Here is a 14,980-nt window from a genome sequence, read left to right as displayed (position 1 = left end):
TTTCTACTAACTATCTCCTTGACCTTGAACTATGTGCCCATATAGGACAGTATCTTAGTGGATCCGCCTAGATAGCTATGTAAAATTGGTTACACCTTAGGCAAGTGGGAACCGTCCCTTTTCGGTGTGGGAGGAGAACACCGAATTTCATTCTAGAAGATTTGGGACTCTCGGAGCGCAACCGGCGTATTTGACCTCTCAGAGGTCTTGTACAAGTCCTTCCCTATCGCTCATCACATATAAACATATGAAAAGTAGTGTGGAATTAAAAAAATTCACAAACATTTGCATAGTCTTTAAAATATCTTTGATAGAAAACTCATAGCAAATACTAAGTCTCATTTCATCAAATCTAAGACATAAGAGTACTTGTGACACGATCCATACAAAATAGAAATATAATACTTCTTAGTCTATTACAATATTTAAATAAGAGAAGTAAAAGACATCAACGGCCTCAAGTCATATGAGGACATACTTCAACTTGCTTGAACAATCTTTTAATCCTAGCTTGGCTCTCAAAAAACACCTTCACCTATAAATTACTTTAGAGATTGATAAAAGCAAGGAATTAGTACAACCACATGAAGTAAGTATGAAATAATGCATAAAAATCATGAAAACGGACATTTATTGGAAATATGTATCTTTTTGACTTAAATATCATTTCGTAAGCATAAGAACAACATTCAACACCTTGGAAACACATAAGAAATCATTTAGACAATTTCATTTTTTGCAACATTACAGTAAACTTAGGTCATTTTACAGTGACTAATTTCCGATATTACAGTGAAGTTCCTTACTTCATAGTAATCTCTTTATAGTATATAATTCCCTCACTAAAAGCTATCCTAAGACTCACTTAAGTAATACAAAGAGAGACTTCCCATACACACTCTCTGGGCACACCTAAACGATCCTTAAGACCGCCTATAATGAGAAACAACACACTTACAATACACCAAACACATGAACATGAGATCCTCCTACCAAAGGAGATTCTAAGTCTCACTTGAGTGAGTTGTGAAGCGACCGCCCATACAATCCCTTACACACACTTAAGAGATAGACTACCTAAGATAGAATCATTCTCACTTAATGCAACAACATACATATAATATGTCATTCTCCCTCCCAACGGTTATAAAAAAACATACTCAAGTGAATCAAGAAGATAACTTCCATGATTGACCTCCTCAAGATTACCAAAGTAATCCTTAAGACTACTTAAGTTTGGATCATGTCTACACAATAAACCAACTTTTTTAACTAGAGTTGTTCTTAAGACTTATCTGGGTAAGATACGAAGTGACCATTCTTATTCCCCCTTCACACCTAAACTAGACAACCCTAAATTACTCTAGATAAGTACTTATTCATTTAACATGTTTTGTTAACTCAAGTGATTACATTCATTAGTTCATTCAAAAGTCATTCATCACATAAAGGACATTCAAGTAATGATATTGAAGAAGACCTAGGGACTCTAACTAACACCTTTAAAACCTATTCTACAATGTCTAGATAGTGTCTCATACAACCACCTAAAATTTTTAGAACTTATCTAATTCTATTAGGTATCTGATATGATGAAAATAGGCAATAAACAACTGTAACAACCCTAAAAATAGATATGTTAAGTAATGCATAATGTGTCTATAATGCCAACGATTAGACCGGGTTCACACAGATTGTTGCGCTAGAACCAGACCTCACAATCCTTTATTCATCCAAGACAACTAACTTGGGGATTTATTTGATCTAGGAAAGGCTGGGTCCAACCATGTAGGACTCTCGAATACGAAGATTTAGTCGAATGAGTCTTTACCGGACTTAAAAAGAGGAAATCTTAGGTTTGGCGGGTCTAGGGGTAAATTGGTCTTTTTATAGGCTATCATAATTACAATAAATATATATTTAATTATTTAATTAATAAGGTGGAGGGGCATTTTTGGGAGAGACGGCCTAAATTGGGCTCTTGAAGTGAAGTCTTGCTCCACCTGGGTTAAAACCTTGGTGGAAGCAATGAATTAAATTGTTTCCAATATAAGTTGGTAAATTAATGTAATTAATTTATATTTATTATTTATTATCTGATTTAAAATAAAAGGAAATCAGATTTGTAATAATTAAATAAACCTTATTTGAGTAAGTCCTAAACTAGGCTCCTAAGCCTGAGAAAACTCTTCTCTCCCACGCTCATCTCTGTCTCTCTCACGTCTCTATCATTCTCATTCACGTTTTTATCTGCCAAATGACGTACAAAAATAGTAGGTAAACAAATGTTCTTCGCACTTGAATAACTCACAACGAAAATTATAAACAAACAACTAATCGAACACGTTAGGCAAAGAGAGGGTTTTTCCGTTAAGTTTGTGTTGAAGCTCTTGGATTTGGACGTGTGTTTGGAGGGGTTCTTTGGTCAGAAATTTGAGGTTTGAATGTCAAAAAGGTATGGGTTCTCTTACCTCTTGGCCCTTTTCCCAAGAGACCCCGTAAGTTTAAGAATATTCATTCTAAAAACTAGGATTGTCCCCTGTTGCATATCCCTGTCACTAGCTCCCGTTGAATCATAGGTTGGTTAATTTTGCTGGTTGAAAACTAGGGATGAATTGTGTTTTCATGATGATTATGTGTTTATATGTATGTTTGTAATTATGTGACTTATGTTGATGTTTCCGAAAATATAACTATGTGTGTATGTGTGTGTTCTCATGGCTATTGTTCATGGTTTAGGACTTGAAATGGCATGATAGGTCTTTATATTTAATGTACACATGTTGATGTAAATGTGATGTTCATATGAGTTGATATGTGGCTGATTTGAGGGATAATCTCTTGGCTAAACGAATCCATTAAAACGCACCTAAAACGTTGAAAATGCACTATGAAATTTCCCTATGAACTAATGTGTAACTTGATGAAATGATGCTGCAAAATTAAAAGAAAATTTCCAGATGTTAGGGATGAATTTTGGTCAGTAAAGAGGGTACAAAATGTTGAAAAAAGATGAATTAAGACAAGTGAGGTCATGGAGGATTGAACCTGTCACCTCACCATCTGAAAAACCATGAAAATAAAGAAGTAAAAATAAATGTGGTCAAGGGGATTCGAACCATGGTATTGGCTGGGAAATGTAACTTAAAAGAAAAAAATAAGAAATGAGAGGAGTGGGATTCGAACCCACCACCTCTCAATCAGATTTAAGGAAGAGTAAAAGAAAAAAAAGAGTGAGGCGTGAGAATCGAACCCACGACCTCTAGGCAATGAAGGAGAGTAAAGAAAATGAAAGAAAAGAAATGTGAGGCGTGGGAATCGAACCCACGACCTCTTAGGCAGATTCAAGGAAAAAATTAACCCACAACTCCTCGTTCAAAGGATAGAAATTACAAGTATTGAAAATAAAAAGTAAATGAGGTTGTGCGGGGTTCGATCCCACATCCTCTTACTTCTATTATGCAAAAAATGAAGAGAGAAATTAAAGGAAAAATAAAATGAAAACTTTGCATCGATCTTGGGTCCCCAAGCCGTATGGATCAAATAAAGTAAATGAAAAAAATGTAAGTGTTGTCCAAGGGATTTGAAACCCGGTTCCCTTGCCCAAATTCCGTAATGATGCATAATTCATACATGAAATAAATATTCAAGAATAATGCTGCCTATTTAGATCGAAATCGAGATCTTGGCATACATACAAGATGCATAAGTCTTGTACCACAAAATCTTAAGAAGATATGAACCATTTAAACGAACTATGAACAAAGCCTCATGGCTTGTATGTAAACCCATAAGTCTAGAATATGTCTAATAATAAGTGAACCTAAGATGTACGCAATAAAATGATGAAATGAACAAAGAAATGATGAAATGAACAATGAAATAATGAAACCCTAGAAGGGTTAAGAGTGTGAAACACACTAAATGGCCAAGTTCATTGACATATGATGAAATGAACAATAAAATAATAAAATGAATAGAGAAATGATTAATTGAACAATGAAATGATGAGATCCTAGAGGGGTTAGGTAAGATTGTGAAACACATTAAATGGTCAAGTGCATTGTAATATGATGAAATGAACATCCACATAAAATGGGTGGTTAATTATGAAAAGCAAATGTGCTAATGTTAAGAATGTGGTGACAACATGTTATGAGGCTAATGTAAAAGTTGAGAGTAATCTAAAATGAGCCTGAGTAAATGTTACCAAAACTATATTCACCTATGACAGTTCAAAGTTAATGAAGAGGTCAGTCTCTATGGACACTCTAATGAAAGTATTGAGATTAACACACTTAATACTAATGATGAGATAAGAAATCATCTATTGAGCCATGATGTCCTCATACTAGAAGCTAACTTCTATGACATATGAGTTGAATGTAATGGAACTTTATACTGAGCACCGATAGACTAGCTTTGAGCGGTGATTCCTTCTTTCGGGAGGGCGGAGGTTCAAGTACTTCTCATGGGATGAGACTGTCCGGTATGCCGGGTAACGGTCTCTTTATATCTCATAGTCTTCATACCTATACTGCCAATATAGGGATCTGGCAGGGTTCGATTCCCATGTACGCTAGCATGTATTGGGTCACTTTGGCCGGTGATTCCACAACTTTTTGGTGTGGGGTTTCATGATAATTGATTTCATGATGCTCACATGATCTATGTCGGGTAAAGTTAAAGTTCACAATGAATGAATGAGGCCAGTCTCAAATGATGCACATAATGAAACGAACAATACCAAAGGTGTTAGGATAGGATAATCAAGAGGTTAGTTAGACTCAAGTAATGACATTAGGTTATTCTTGGTAATTGCACAATGAACCCGATGAAAGTCTTAAACTACATCCTAGGTATAACTGGAGTTTACACTTGCCCATGAATGAAATGAAATGAAGTACGTCTGAATGAAAGAAGCAGACTCTGTGTTAGGTAAAACAGACTTCCTAGTTTAGGTCCTATATGTTTAGCCCTCATTTTAGGATATCTTAATGTCAAGTACATTATTCCAAGGTCTCATGGCATATGAATAAATTATATGAATCACATTATCTGTTATATGAATTATGATATGTGTTATGTGTAAGCTGTTGTGTGCTGTGTGCAATTTGTTAAGTATTATGGTGCAGGTTACTCTCATTGAATAACTTTCCTAATCTAAATTTGGAAACCTCATAAACTTTTCTAATCCAAATTTGAAAACTTCACTCACTTTCATAATCTCAATTTGGGAAGTTCACTGACTTGACTTGCTATAATCATGTTGCTAGGAAAGAGCTATTCTTACACATGCATGTCCTTGGTGTGTGCTTTCATATACCCATACTTAATAGAAGTGTGTACTAACCCTATACAACTCTATACTTTTAGGTGCAGACATAAGTGGATGCTAGAGCTACCGGATCAACGTTGTAGCTATCCGGACATCAAGCATTCATACAGACTTGGTAGGTCTTCATGCATTTGAGTATGCTTTCCCATTTACATTCTAGCTTAGTTGTAGTATTGAAATAGTGGAGTATGTTTCACTAGCGTTTCTTTTTGGTTTTTGTTCAGACATTTTATTGGTGTCATATTGGCAACTACATCTTTATCGTTATAATAAACTGCTTCTTTCATTTGATGATCTTAATGTTACAGCCTTGATGGTGAACAATTATATATGTAATAGAATGTTTAGTAGGCATGTTAGAAACCAGAAAGTTTCAAATTTTCCACTAAAATTAACCTAGAAGAAGTAAGAATGACGTACGTAGGCTTGTTTGCGACCTCTGAGAGGTCAACGACATCGGTCTCGTCTGGGGTCTAGATTCTGGTCATGAAAAAGTTTTTATAAGATCCCTAGGTTAAATTATGAAGATAATAAGTTCACATCAACTACATTGAGTAGTTTCTAAGTCATGGTAGTGAAGTACACCACTATCCTGAATTAGAGACTGCATGGTGCTAGGAAAATTTCCGTTCTTCTGATCTTATCGTGCCTTTTCTAATGTCTGTTTCTTGTTGTTAAGAGCTTATCTAAAATCAACTCTTCAGATTCAGAAAGATGAATACAAGTAGAAATAAAGGCAGCGCAACAAGGTGTTTGAAGGCAGAACCCACCTACCAGCACCATGGCTAGCATGTTAAGAGACTTCACAAGTATGAATCCTCCCGTTTACACTGTATCTAAGATTGCTGAGAATCTCGAGGATGAGTGTAGGGCATCTATGTTGCATGCAAGCATGGTTATTTCCATGATATTGGTCCATGTCCAACAAGTGGAGGAAAACATGAACAAGAAGCATACTAGGGCAGGGAACATGTCAAGACAAGGTAAGAAGATTTTTTCAAGGAAGAGTAGTACTAAAATTAGGGATAAGCCTAGGATTAAGAAGGGACTCTCCCACTAAGGGAGTCAAGTTCGTCCAAGGATCGCTATGATAGGGATTCCAAGCCCAAAGTTAAGAGTAGGAAGTGTGTCAAACTTTATGGAGGAGAGTGTATGAGGGGCTATAATGCTTGTTAGATATGTAGTAAACCGGATCACATGGTGAAGGATTGTCCGAATCGGAGAAATTAAGAACAAGGGAATGAGAGAGTTCAACCTAATGGTCCAAGTGAAGAGGCTACAAGGAGTCAACGATTCTTTGCACTCAAGTCTAGGGGTGCAGGGGAAGGCACCTCTGGTGAAGTCTTGGGTGCATAGCCTTAATTAATCTTTCATTTCTTTGATTGTTTATGGTGTTTATGCACTAGTATGAAGTTAATATGTTTGAGTCATCATGCTGGTTGCTAATTTGTATAAATTACAAGTTTACTTATGTTATATGCTTCGATGAGACTAGTTTAGGAAAGAGTTCCTTAGACTATTAATGTGAACCTACTACTAGGTTTCAAGGATGTGCACCATCATGTTAATATGTGAATTAGATATTCACCAATAGGGAGTTTTGAATCACCCATGTATGCATACATTCTATAGATTACTTACTTATTGTTAGTAAAGAGTAGTTTAATTCGGGTACGAATGTTCCTAAAGGGGGTGATAATGTAACAACCATAAAAATGGTTATGCTAAGTAATACTTAATGTGTCTAGAATGCCACGATTAGACCGGGTTCACAATGATTGATGCGCGTTGAACCAGAACTCAGAACCCTTTCTTCATCCAAGTCGACTAACTTGGGGAGTTAGTTGAGTTAGGAAAGGTTGGGTCCAATCATGTAGGACTCTCGAATGCGAAGATTTACTCGAAAGAGTCTTTACCTAACTTTAAAAGAGGAAATCATAAGTTTGGAAGGTCTAAGGGAAAAATGGTCTTTCTACAGGCTATAATTACCCTAAATGTATATTTAATTATGTAATTAATAAACTGGAGGGGCATTTTGGGGAGAGAGGGATGAAATTGGGCACTTGAAGTTAAGTCTTGCTCCACCCGTGTTCGAACCTGACTATTGAGAATATTGGATAGAAACTATGAAAAATATAAGATTATTGAAACGACTGATGCAAGAAAATTTATACATGTATTAAAGAACCCAAGATATGTTATACATAAAATATATAATAAATAATATGAAAGAAATATTTAGATTAGAACAATTATCAAGAGAACTTTATGATAAAATGTATTTTATTCTATGTAATATGTATCTTACTCTAAATATATTCCGCACCCCCAACATATTTGAAAACTATGAAGGATTAAATATAAGGACAATATTTTCTAATCTATGAAGAAGATATAAGAAAAAAGTTGACAATTTATGTTTAATGTTTGAAAAAGAAATGGTAAAATTAGAAGATAGTTTAACTGCTATGCTGAGGATAGCAAAAGAAAATGAAGAAATAGATAGAAAAATGGAAATTGAAAAAATAAAACATCAAGCGAAGAAAGAAGTACAACAAATAGAATAAGTAAAAAATAATGAAATTTTTGAATTAGAAAAAGAATTAGCAATGTTGAAAGAAATGTATGAAATGAAACAAAAAGAAAAAGAACAAAAAAGAAACTTAGCAAATGAGATAAACAAATTTGAAGAAAGATTGCAATTAGAAGATAAATCAGAAGAAAGTAATCAAGATTATCTAACGAATGTTCCAGCAGTAAGAATTGATGATATCAAAGATGATTTAGAAGAACAACAATCAGAGATAAGTGAAACATATACCGAACTTTTAGACAATATAGATAATACAAAAAATGTAGAAATAAATACGGGAGATATAGACATGAATAAAAAACTGTAACGACCTGTTTAGTCGTTTTGAGCAGTAGAGTTTATTTCTGGTAATAGCTGTCTGGGTCGACGGACCTTCATGGGCACGACGGACCGTCGAGGGGGTCTCGTTCCAAAACACTTAGACTCTGGAAATTTGGGTACTCAAATTGAGTCTTGGAACTCTGTGAAGACCCTGCAGGACGGACCGTCGCAGGCACGACGAGCCGTCACGAGTGGTATAATTCCACCTGGGTCGGATTTCAGTTAAAATTTTTAAGGGGCGTTTTGGACTATTCCTGCTTATGATAATAAAATTAGTGGTTTAATGTTAATAATTAAATTACTTGGGGGTTAAAGGAGATAACCTTGAAATAAATAGTGGGTTACTTTTACCATCTTTTATAATTAATTATATGATAATTAGGGTAAAAGAAAAAGTGCTTGAATAAGGAAAAATAGAAAGAACAGAAAAGAAGGGAGAAACGAGCGAGAGAAAGAGAAGAACGCGGAGGAAAGCAAAGGTTTGGGGGGTAGCTTGCTTGATCGCGATTCTTCGGTGGAGGTAGGTTATGGTTTATGCCATCTTATAGTAAGCTGTAAATAGCGATTGATATGTATTGGGTAGTATTGTAAAGTCTTCTATATGCTTAATTGCGTGTTTGCATGATGTGATTATGTAATTGTGAGGGATTGGAAAGATGAGGCTGTGAATCTTAAACCTTAAATCCACTTTGTTAATGATGATGCCTTGGTATAAAAGAAGGCTTCATGAACTGAAAAGAATGAGGTTAATGGATCGGGTGTCACGAACCGACACATAGAATTAGGGATCGGGTGTCACGAACCGACACATAGTATTAGTGGATCGGAGTGTCACGTTCCGACACCAGGATAGTGAGGGATCGGAGTGTCGCATTCCGACACCAGGGAAGTAAGGGATCGGAGTGTCACGTTCCGACACAAGGATAGTAGGGGATCGGAGTGTCACGTTCCGACAACAGGATAGTAAGATGAATGAATATTCAGGGGATCGGAGTGTCACGTTCCGACAGCAGGATAGTAAAGAGAATGAATCTTGAATTATGCTAATATACTCAGGTTTAAAGAACCTATTTCCCAAATAAGTATGGTGTGGAGGCTTGAGTCCTCATAGATGTGCTTGGTGTTGTGGCCAATGGTTATGGTACTTGTTGTTGTCACCTGTTAAGTATTTTGTTTGTTTTATGTTATTATTCGATATATATTGCTATCTATTTTGAGTTGGCCGATGATACCTACTCAGTACTTGTGCCTTGTACTAACCCCTACTTGTATATTTCTTCTTTGATATTTGTGGAGTGCAGCAAACGTGCCATCGACTTCAACTCGTCCGCAACTCTAACCAGTCTTCATCACATCAGATTTCAGGGTGAGCTATTGTTCCTAGCTCGGACTGGATTCTCTCTCATTCATGTCTCAATGTCCTTGAAGTTCGGACATGGACCATCTGATTACTTATTTTAGCTTCCTAGATACTCTTAGATTTAGTAATTTGAGGATAGAATATTCTTGTGGTGATGACTTCCAGATTTTGGGAATAATAAGTATTAAATTTTAGAAGTTATTGATTGGTTATATTAATGAGTTTTAAGTCTTCCGCATTGTTTTCCGTTTATATGGTATTGAAATGTTGAGGTTTAGATTGGTTTGTTCGCTCACATAGTTAGGATAAGTTTGGGTGCCACTCGCGGCCGTTTTGGGTCGTGACAAACTTGGTATCAGAGCATTAGGTTCGTTGGTCTCATCACACAAGAACGAGTCTAGTAGAGTCTTGAGGAACGGTAGGGGGACACCTTTACTTTTCTTTGAGAGGCTATAGGACTTTAGGAAAATTCCATTCTTTCTTTCTTTGTGCTATTACTTGGATCCAATTGGTATCTTGGTGATACAAATTGGTATCTGACCATCTTCACTCTATTTCACTGATGGTTAGAACTAGAACAACAACTGCGCCAACACCAACACCGGCAAGACAAGATGCGTCTAAGCCAGCCACTGGGGCTCTAGCTCGAAGAGGATCAGTGGCAAGAAGCCGTGGTAGAGGTTGCGGGAGGACGTCCTCTAGAGGAAGAGGACAAGCACCTGTCCCATCTAGTACTAGGGCGGTGACTCCTCCACCGACTCAGGAAGTATTAAGAGAGGGTGAGGAAGGGGAGAATGAACAAGTACAGAATGAGGAATTACCACCCCAACCTACCCCAGAAATGATTAATCAGGTTCTTGCTTATCTTAGCGGGATATCCGATCAGGGCCAGACACCTCCAGGGTTTTCTGCACCAGCATCTCAGGTTCCAGGAGTACAAAATTCAGCTTCTAAGGCTCCCCGCATGGATGCCTCATGGGAAATAGGCACGTTTCCTCGATTGACAACAGGGCCTATAATGACGAGTGATCAGTATGAACTTTTCAGTATGTTCTTGAAATTGAAACCTCCAGTCTTCAAGGGTGCTGAATCTGAGGATGCCTATGACTTTTTTGTTGATTGTCATGAGTTGGTACATAAGATGGGCATAGTGGAACGATTCGGTGTTGAGTTTGTAACCTATCAGTTTCAGGGAAATGCCAAAATGTGGTGGCGATCGTATGTTGAGTGTCAACTGGAACAAGCACCACCTATGACTTGGGCATCATTCTCTAGCTTATTTATGGAGAAGTATATACCCCGGACTTTGAGGGATAGGAGGAGAGATGAGTTCGTGAGCCTAGAACAAGGCAGGATGTCGGTTACTGCGTATGACGCTAAGTTTCGTGCATTGTCTAGGTATGCCACCCAGCTTTGCTTCAGTCCACAAGAGCGGATTCGCCGTTTTGTGATGGGATTAAGGTCAAACTTGCAAATTCCAGCCTTACAGGTAGCTACTGCAGCAAAATCCTTTCAGGAGGTGGAAGACTTTGTGATAGAAGTGGAGGGAGTGAAGCCAGACGACTTTATCATGTCATCAACACCTAAGAAGTTTCGTAAGGGAGGCGAGTTTAATGGTTCTTACTCTATAGGGCAGGGTTCAGGAGGTTACCCAGCCCGACCTATTCAGTCTTCACTGCAGACTGTAGCTGGGGGTCCACCGCAGACCGGTCAACATTTCTCTAAGTTTGAAGGTTACCCCCAGACATCATCATTCTCACAGAGACCTATGCTTGAATCCAGAGAGTGTTATGGATGTGGGGAGAGTGGACATATTTGGAGGTATTGTCCAAAACAGAGTTACAGACCCCCAATAGTCAGAGGTAGAGGTGGTCATGGAAGGGGCCGTCATTCTGAAGGACGTCGTGGCCGAGGTAATGGCGGTCACCAAAACGGCCGAGGTGACGGGCAAACTGGAACTACTGCAGAGCAACATGGTAGAGGCAACGAGCAGACAGGTGATAGGGCCCATTGTTATGCTTTCACTGGGAGGTCTGAAGCGGAGACATCTGATGCTGTTATCACAGGTAATCTTTTGGTTTGTGATTGCATGGCTTATATATTATTTGATCCTGGATCCAAATTTTCATATGTATCTTCCTTATTTGCTACTGGTCTTAATTTACATTGTGAATTGCTTGACATGTCTATTCTTGTTTCTACTCTGGTTGGTGAGTCTGTGATAGTTGAAAAGGTGTATAGGTCTTGTCTTGTAACTTTTGTGGGGAGCAATACTCATGTAGACTTGGTTATCTTAGAAATGGTTGATTTCGATTTAATTCTGGTATGACTTGGCTTTCTCCAAATTTTGCAATCTTAGATTGTAATGCTAAAACTGTAACATTGGCCAAGACTGGGCAGATCCGTTAGTGTGGGAGGGTGACTACACTTCCACTTCAGTTCGTATCATCTCCTTTCTTCGTCCTAAGAGAATGGTTAGTAATGGGTGTTTAGCTTTCTTGGCACACCTCAGGAATGATACCACCCAAGTACCTTCAATGGAGTCGGTTTCGATAGTCAGTGAGTTTCTGGATGTGTTTCCTGCAGACATTTCTAGTATGCCACCGGATAGGGATATTGACTTTTGTATTGATCTGGAGCCGGGTACTCGCCTCATTTCCATACCCCCTTATAGAACGGCTCCCGATGAGTTAAGAGAGTTAAAGGCCCAACTTCAAGAGTTGTTAAGCAAAGGCTTTAGTAGACCAAGTGCATCCCCTTGGGGTGCTACAATTTTGTTTGTGAAGAAGAAGGATTGAAGTTTTTGGATATGCATAGACTACAGGCAACTGAATAAGGTAACTATTAAGAACAAGTATCATCTTCCTCGCATCGATGATTTGTTCGATCAGTTACAAGGTGTTTGTACCTTCTCAAAAATTGATTTGAGATCTGGTTATCATCAATTGAAAATACGGGCAACAGATGTGCCCAAGACTGCTTTTCGGACCAGGTATGGGCATTATGAGTTCTTAGTAATGTCTTTTTGGCATACGAATGCCCCTGCTGCTTTCATGAGCTTGATGAACGGGATTTTTAAGCCATATCTAGATCTCTTTGTCATTGTATTCATTGATGATATACTTGTATACTCCAAGAGCAAGAAAGACCATGAGGAGCACTTGAGAATTGTATTGGAAATGTTGATGGAGAAAAAGCTTTATGCCAAATTCTCCAAGTGTGGGTTTTGGCTAGATTCAGTGTCCTTCTTGGGGCACGTAGTTTCTAAGGATGGAGTGATGGTGGATCCTTCTATGATCGAAGCCGTGAAGAGTTGGATGAGACCTACTAATGTTACAGAGGTAAGGAGCTTTGTTGGTTTAGCTAGTTACTACCGTCGATTTGTCAAAGGATTTTCTTCGGTTGCTTCCCAATTGACAAACTTGACTAAGCAGAGTCCGATTTGTATGGTCAGACGAGTGTGAAGAAAGCTTTCAGAAGCTCAAGAATTTGTTGACTACTGCATCAATTCTTACCCTGCCAGTAGAAGGTAAGAATTTCATTGTGTACTGTGATGCATCCTATTCTGGTTTGGGTGCAGTGCTAATGCAAGAGAATAATGTAATTTCTTATGCTTCGAGGCAATTAAAGGTTCATGAACGCAATTATCCGACCCACGATTTTGAGTTGGCCGCAGTAGTGTTTGCATTAAAGCAATGGAGACATTATCTATATGGGGTTAAGTGTGAAGTCTATACGGATCATCGTAGTTTTCAGTATGTCTTTACTCAGAAACATTTGAATTTAAGACAAAGGAGGTGGATGGAACTACTGAAGGACTATGATATCACTATCTTGTATCATCCAGGAAAAGCTAATTTTGTGGCAGATTCTTTAAGTAGAAAGACAGGGAGCCTGGGAAGTCTAGCTCACTTGCAGGTTTCTAGACGCCCATTGGCTAGAGAGGTTCAGACTCTGGCTAATACCTTTATGAGGCTGGAAGTACTAGAGAAGGGAGGATTTTTGGCCTGTGTGGAGGCAAGATCTTCCTTTCTTGACAATATTAAGGGAAAGTAGTTTACTGATGAGAAACTGATCCGGATTCGAGATAAGGTATTGCGAGGAGAGGCTAATGAAGCAAAAATCGACGAGGAAGGTGTTCTGAGAATTAAGGGAAGGGTATGTGTGCCCTACGTAGATGATTTGATTCACACTATTCTTACAGAGGCTCATAGTTCAAGGTATACATCCCGGTGCAACAAAGATGTATCGTGACCTAAAGCAACATTTCTGGTGGAGTAGGATGAAGCGTGACATTGTTGATTTTGTTTCTCAATGCCCAAATTGTCAGCAGGTAAAGTATGAACACCAGAGGCCTGGAGGGACGCTTCAGAGAATGCCCATTCCTGAATGGAAGTGGGAGAGAATTGCAATGGACTTCGTGGTTGGTCTTCCAAAGACAATGGGTAAGTATGACTCCATTTGGGTAATTGTTGATAGGTTCACTAAGTTTGCTCACTTCATTCCGGTTAAGGTGACTTACAATGCAGAAATGTTAGCCAGGATCTATATCTCAGAAGTCGTTCGGTTGCATGGAGTTTCACTTTCCATCATATCAGATAGAGGTACATAATTTACTTCTAAGTTTTGGAAAATATTGCATGCTGAATTAGGTACTAGGTTGGATCTTAGTACTGCATTTCACCCTCAGACCGATGGTCAGTCTGAGCGAACGATTCTGGTTTTGGAGGATATGCTTCGTGCATGTGTGATAGAGTTTGGTGGTCATTAGGATAACTTTTTACCCTTAGAAGAGTTCTCATCCAACAATAGATATCACTCAAGTATTGATATTGCCCCATTTGAGGCCCTGTATGGGAGAAGATGTAGGTCACCCATTGGGTGGTTTGATGCATTTGAGGTTAGACCTTGGGGTACTGACCTTCTGAGGGAATCATTAGATAAAGTGAAATGCATTTAAGAAAAGCTTCTAGCGGTTCAAAGTAGGCAGAAAGAATATGCAGATCTAAAGGTTAGAGACTTGGAGTTTATGGAGGGTGAGCAAGTCTTGATGAAGGTTTCGCCCATGAAAGGGATGATACGGTTTGGTAAGCGAGGTAAGCTTAGTTTGAGGTATATTGGTCCATTTGAAGTTCTGAAGCGTGTGGGGAGGTAGCTTATGAATTAGCCTTGCCCCTAGGACTGTCAAGAGTGCACCCAGTATTTCATGTGTCTATGATGAAAAGATACCATGGGGATGGAAACTACATCATTCGATGGGATTCAGTTCTTCTTGATGAGAATTTGTCTTATGAGGAGGAGCCTGTTGATATTTTAGATAGAGAAGTCCGCAAGTTGAGATCAAGGGAGATTGCATCCATCAAAGTTC

At 38.3% G+C, this 14,980-nt stretch overlaps 1 protein-coding gene across 1 annotated transcript; it reads left to right on the top strand.

The window, feature by feature from the left end:
* Positions 1-10,966: 10,966 nt before the first annotated feature.
* Positions 10,967-14,224, top strand: LOC138341926 (uncharacterized). The gene is made up of 4 exons (XM_069294111.1): positions 10,967-11,668; positions 12,750-12,953; positions 13,705-13,832; positions 14,092-14,224. The coding sequence occupies exons 1-4, from the start codon at positions 10,967-10,969 to the stop codon at positions 14,222-14,224; spliced, it is 1,167 nt and encodes a 388-aa protein (XP_069150212.1).
* The last annotated feature ends 756 nt before the right edge of the window (positions 14,225-14,980 follow it).

The sequence above is a fragment of the Solanum lycopersicum genome, chromosome 1, assembly GCF_036512215.1.
Source record: "Solanum lycopersicum chromosome 1, SLM_r2.1".
NCBI lineage: Eukaryota > Viridiplantae > Streptophyta > Magnoliopsida > Solanales > Solanaceae > Solanum > Solanum lycopersicum.
The sequence above is the reverse complement of the archived record's forward strand: the minus strand, read 5'-3'. Positions and strand labels throughout refer to the sequence as shown.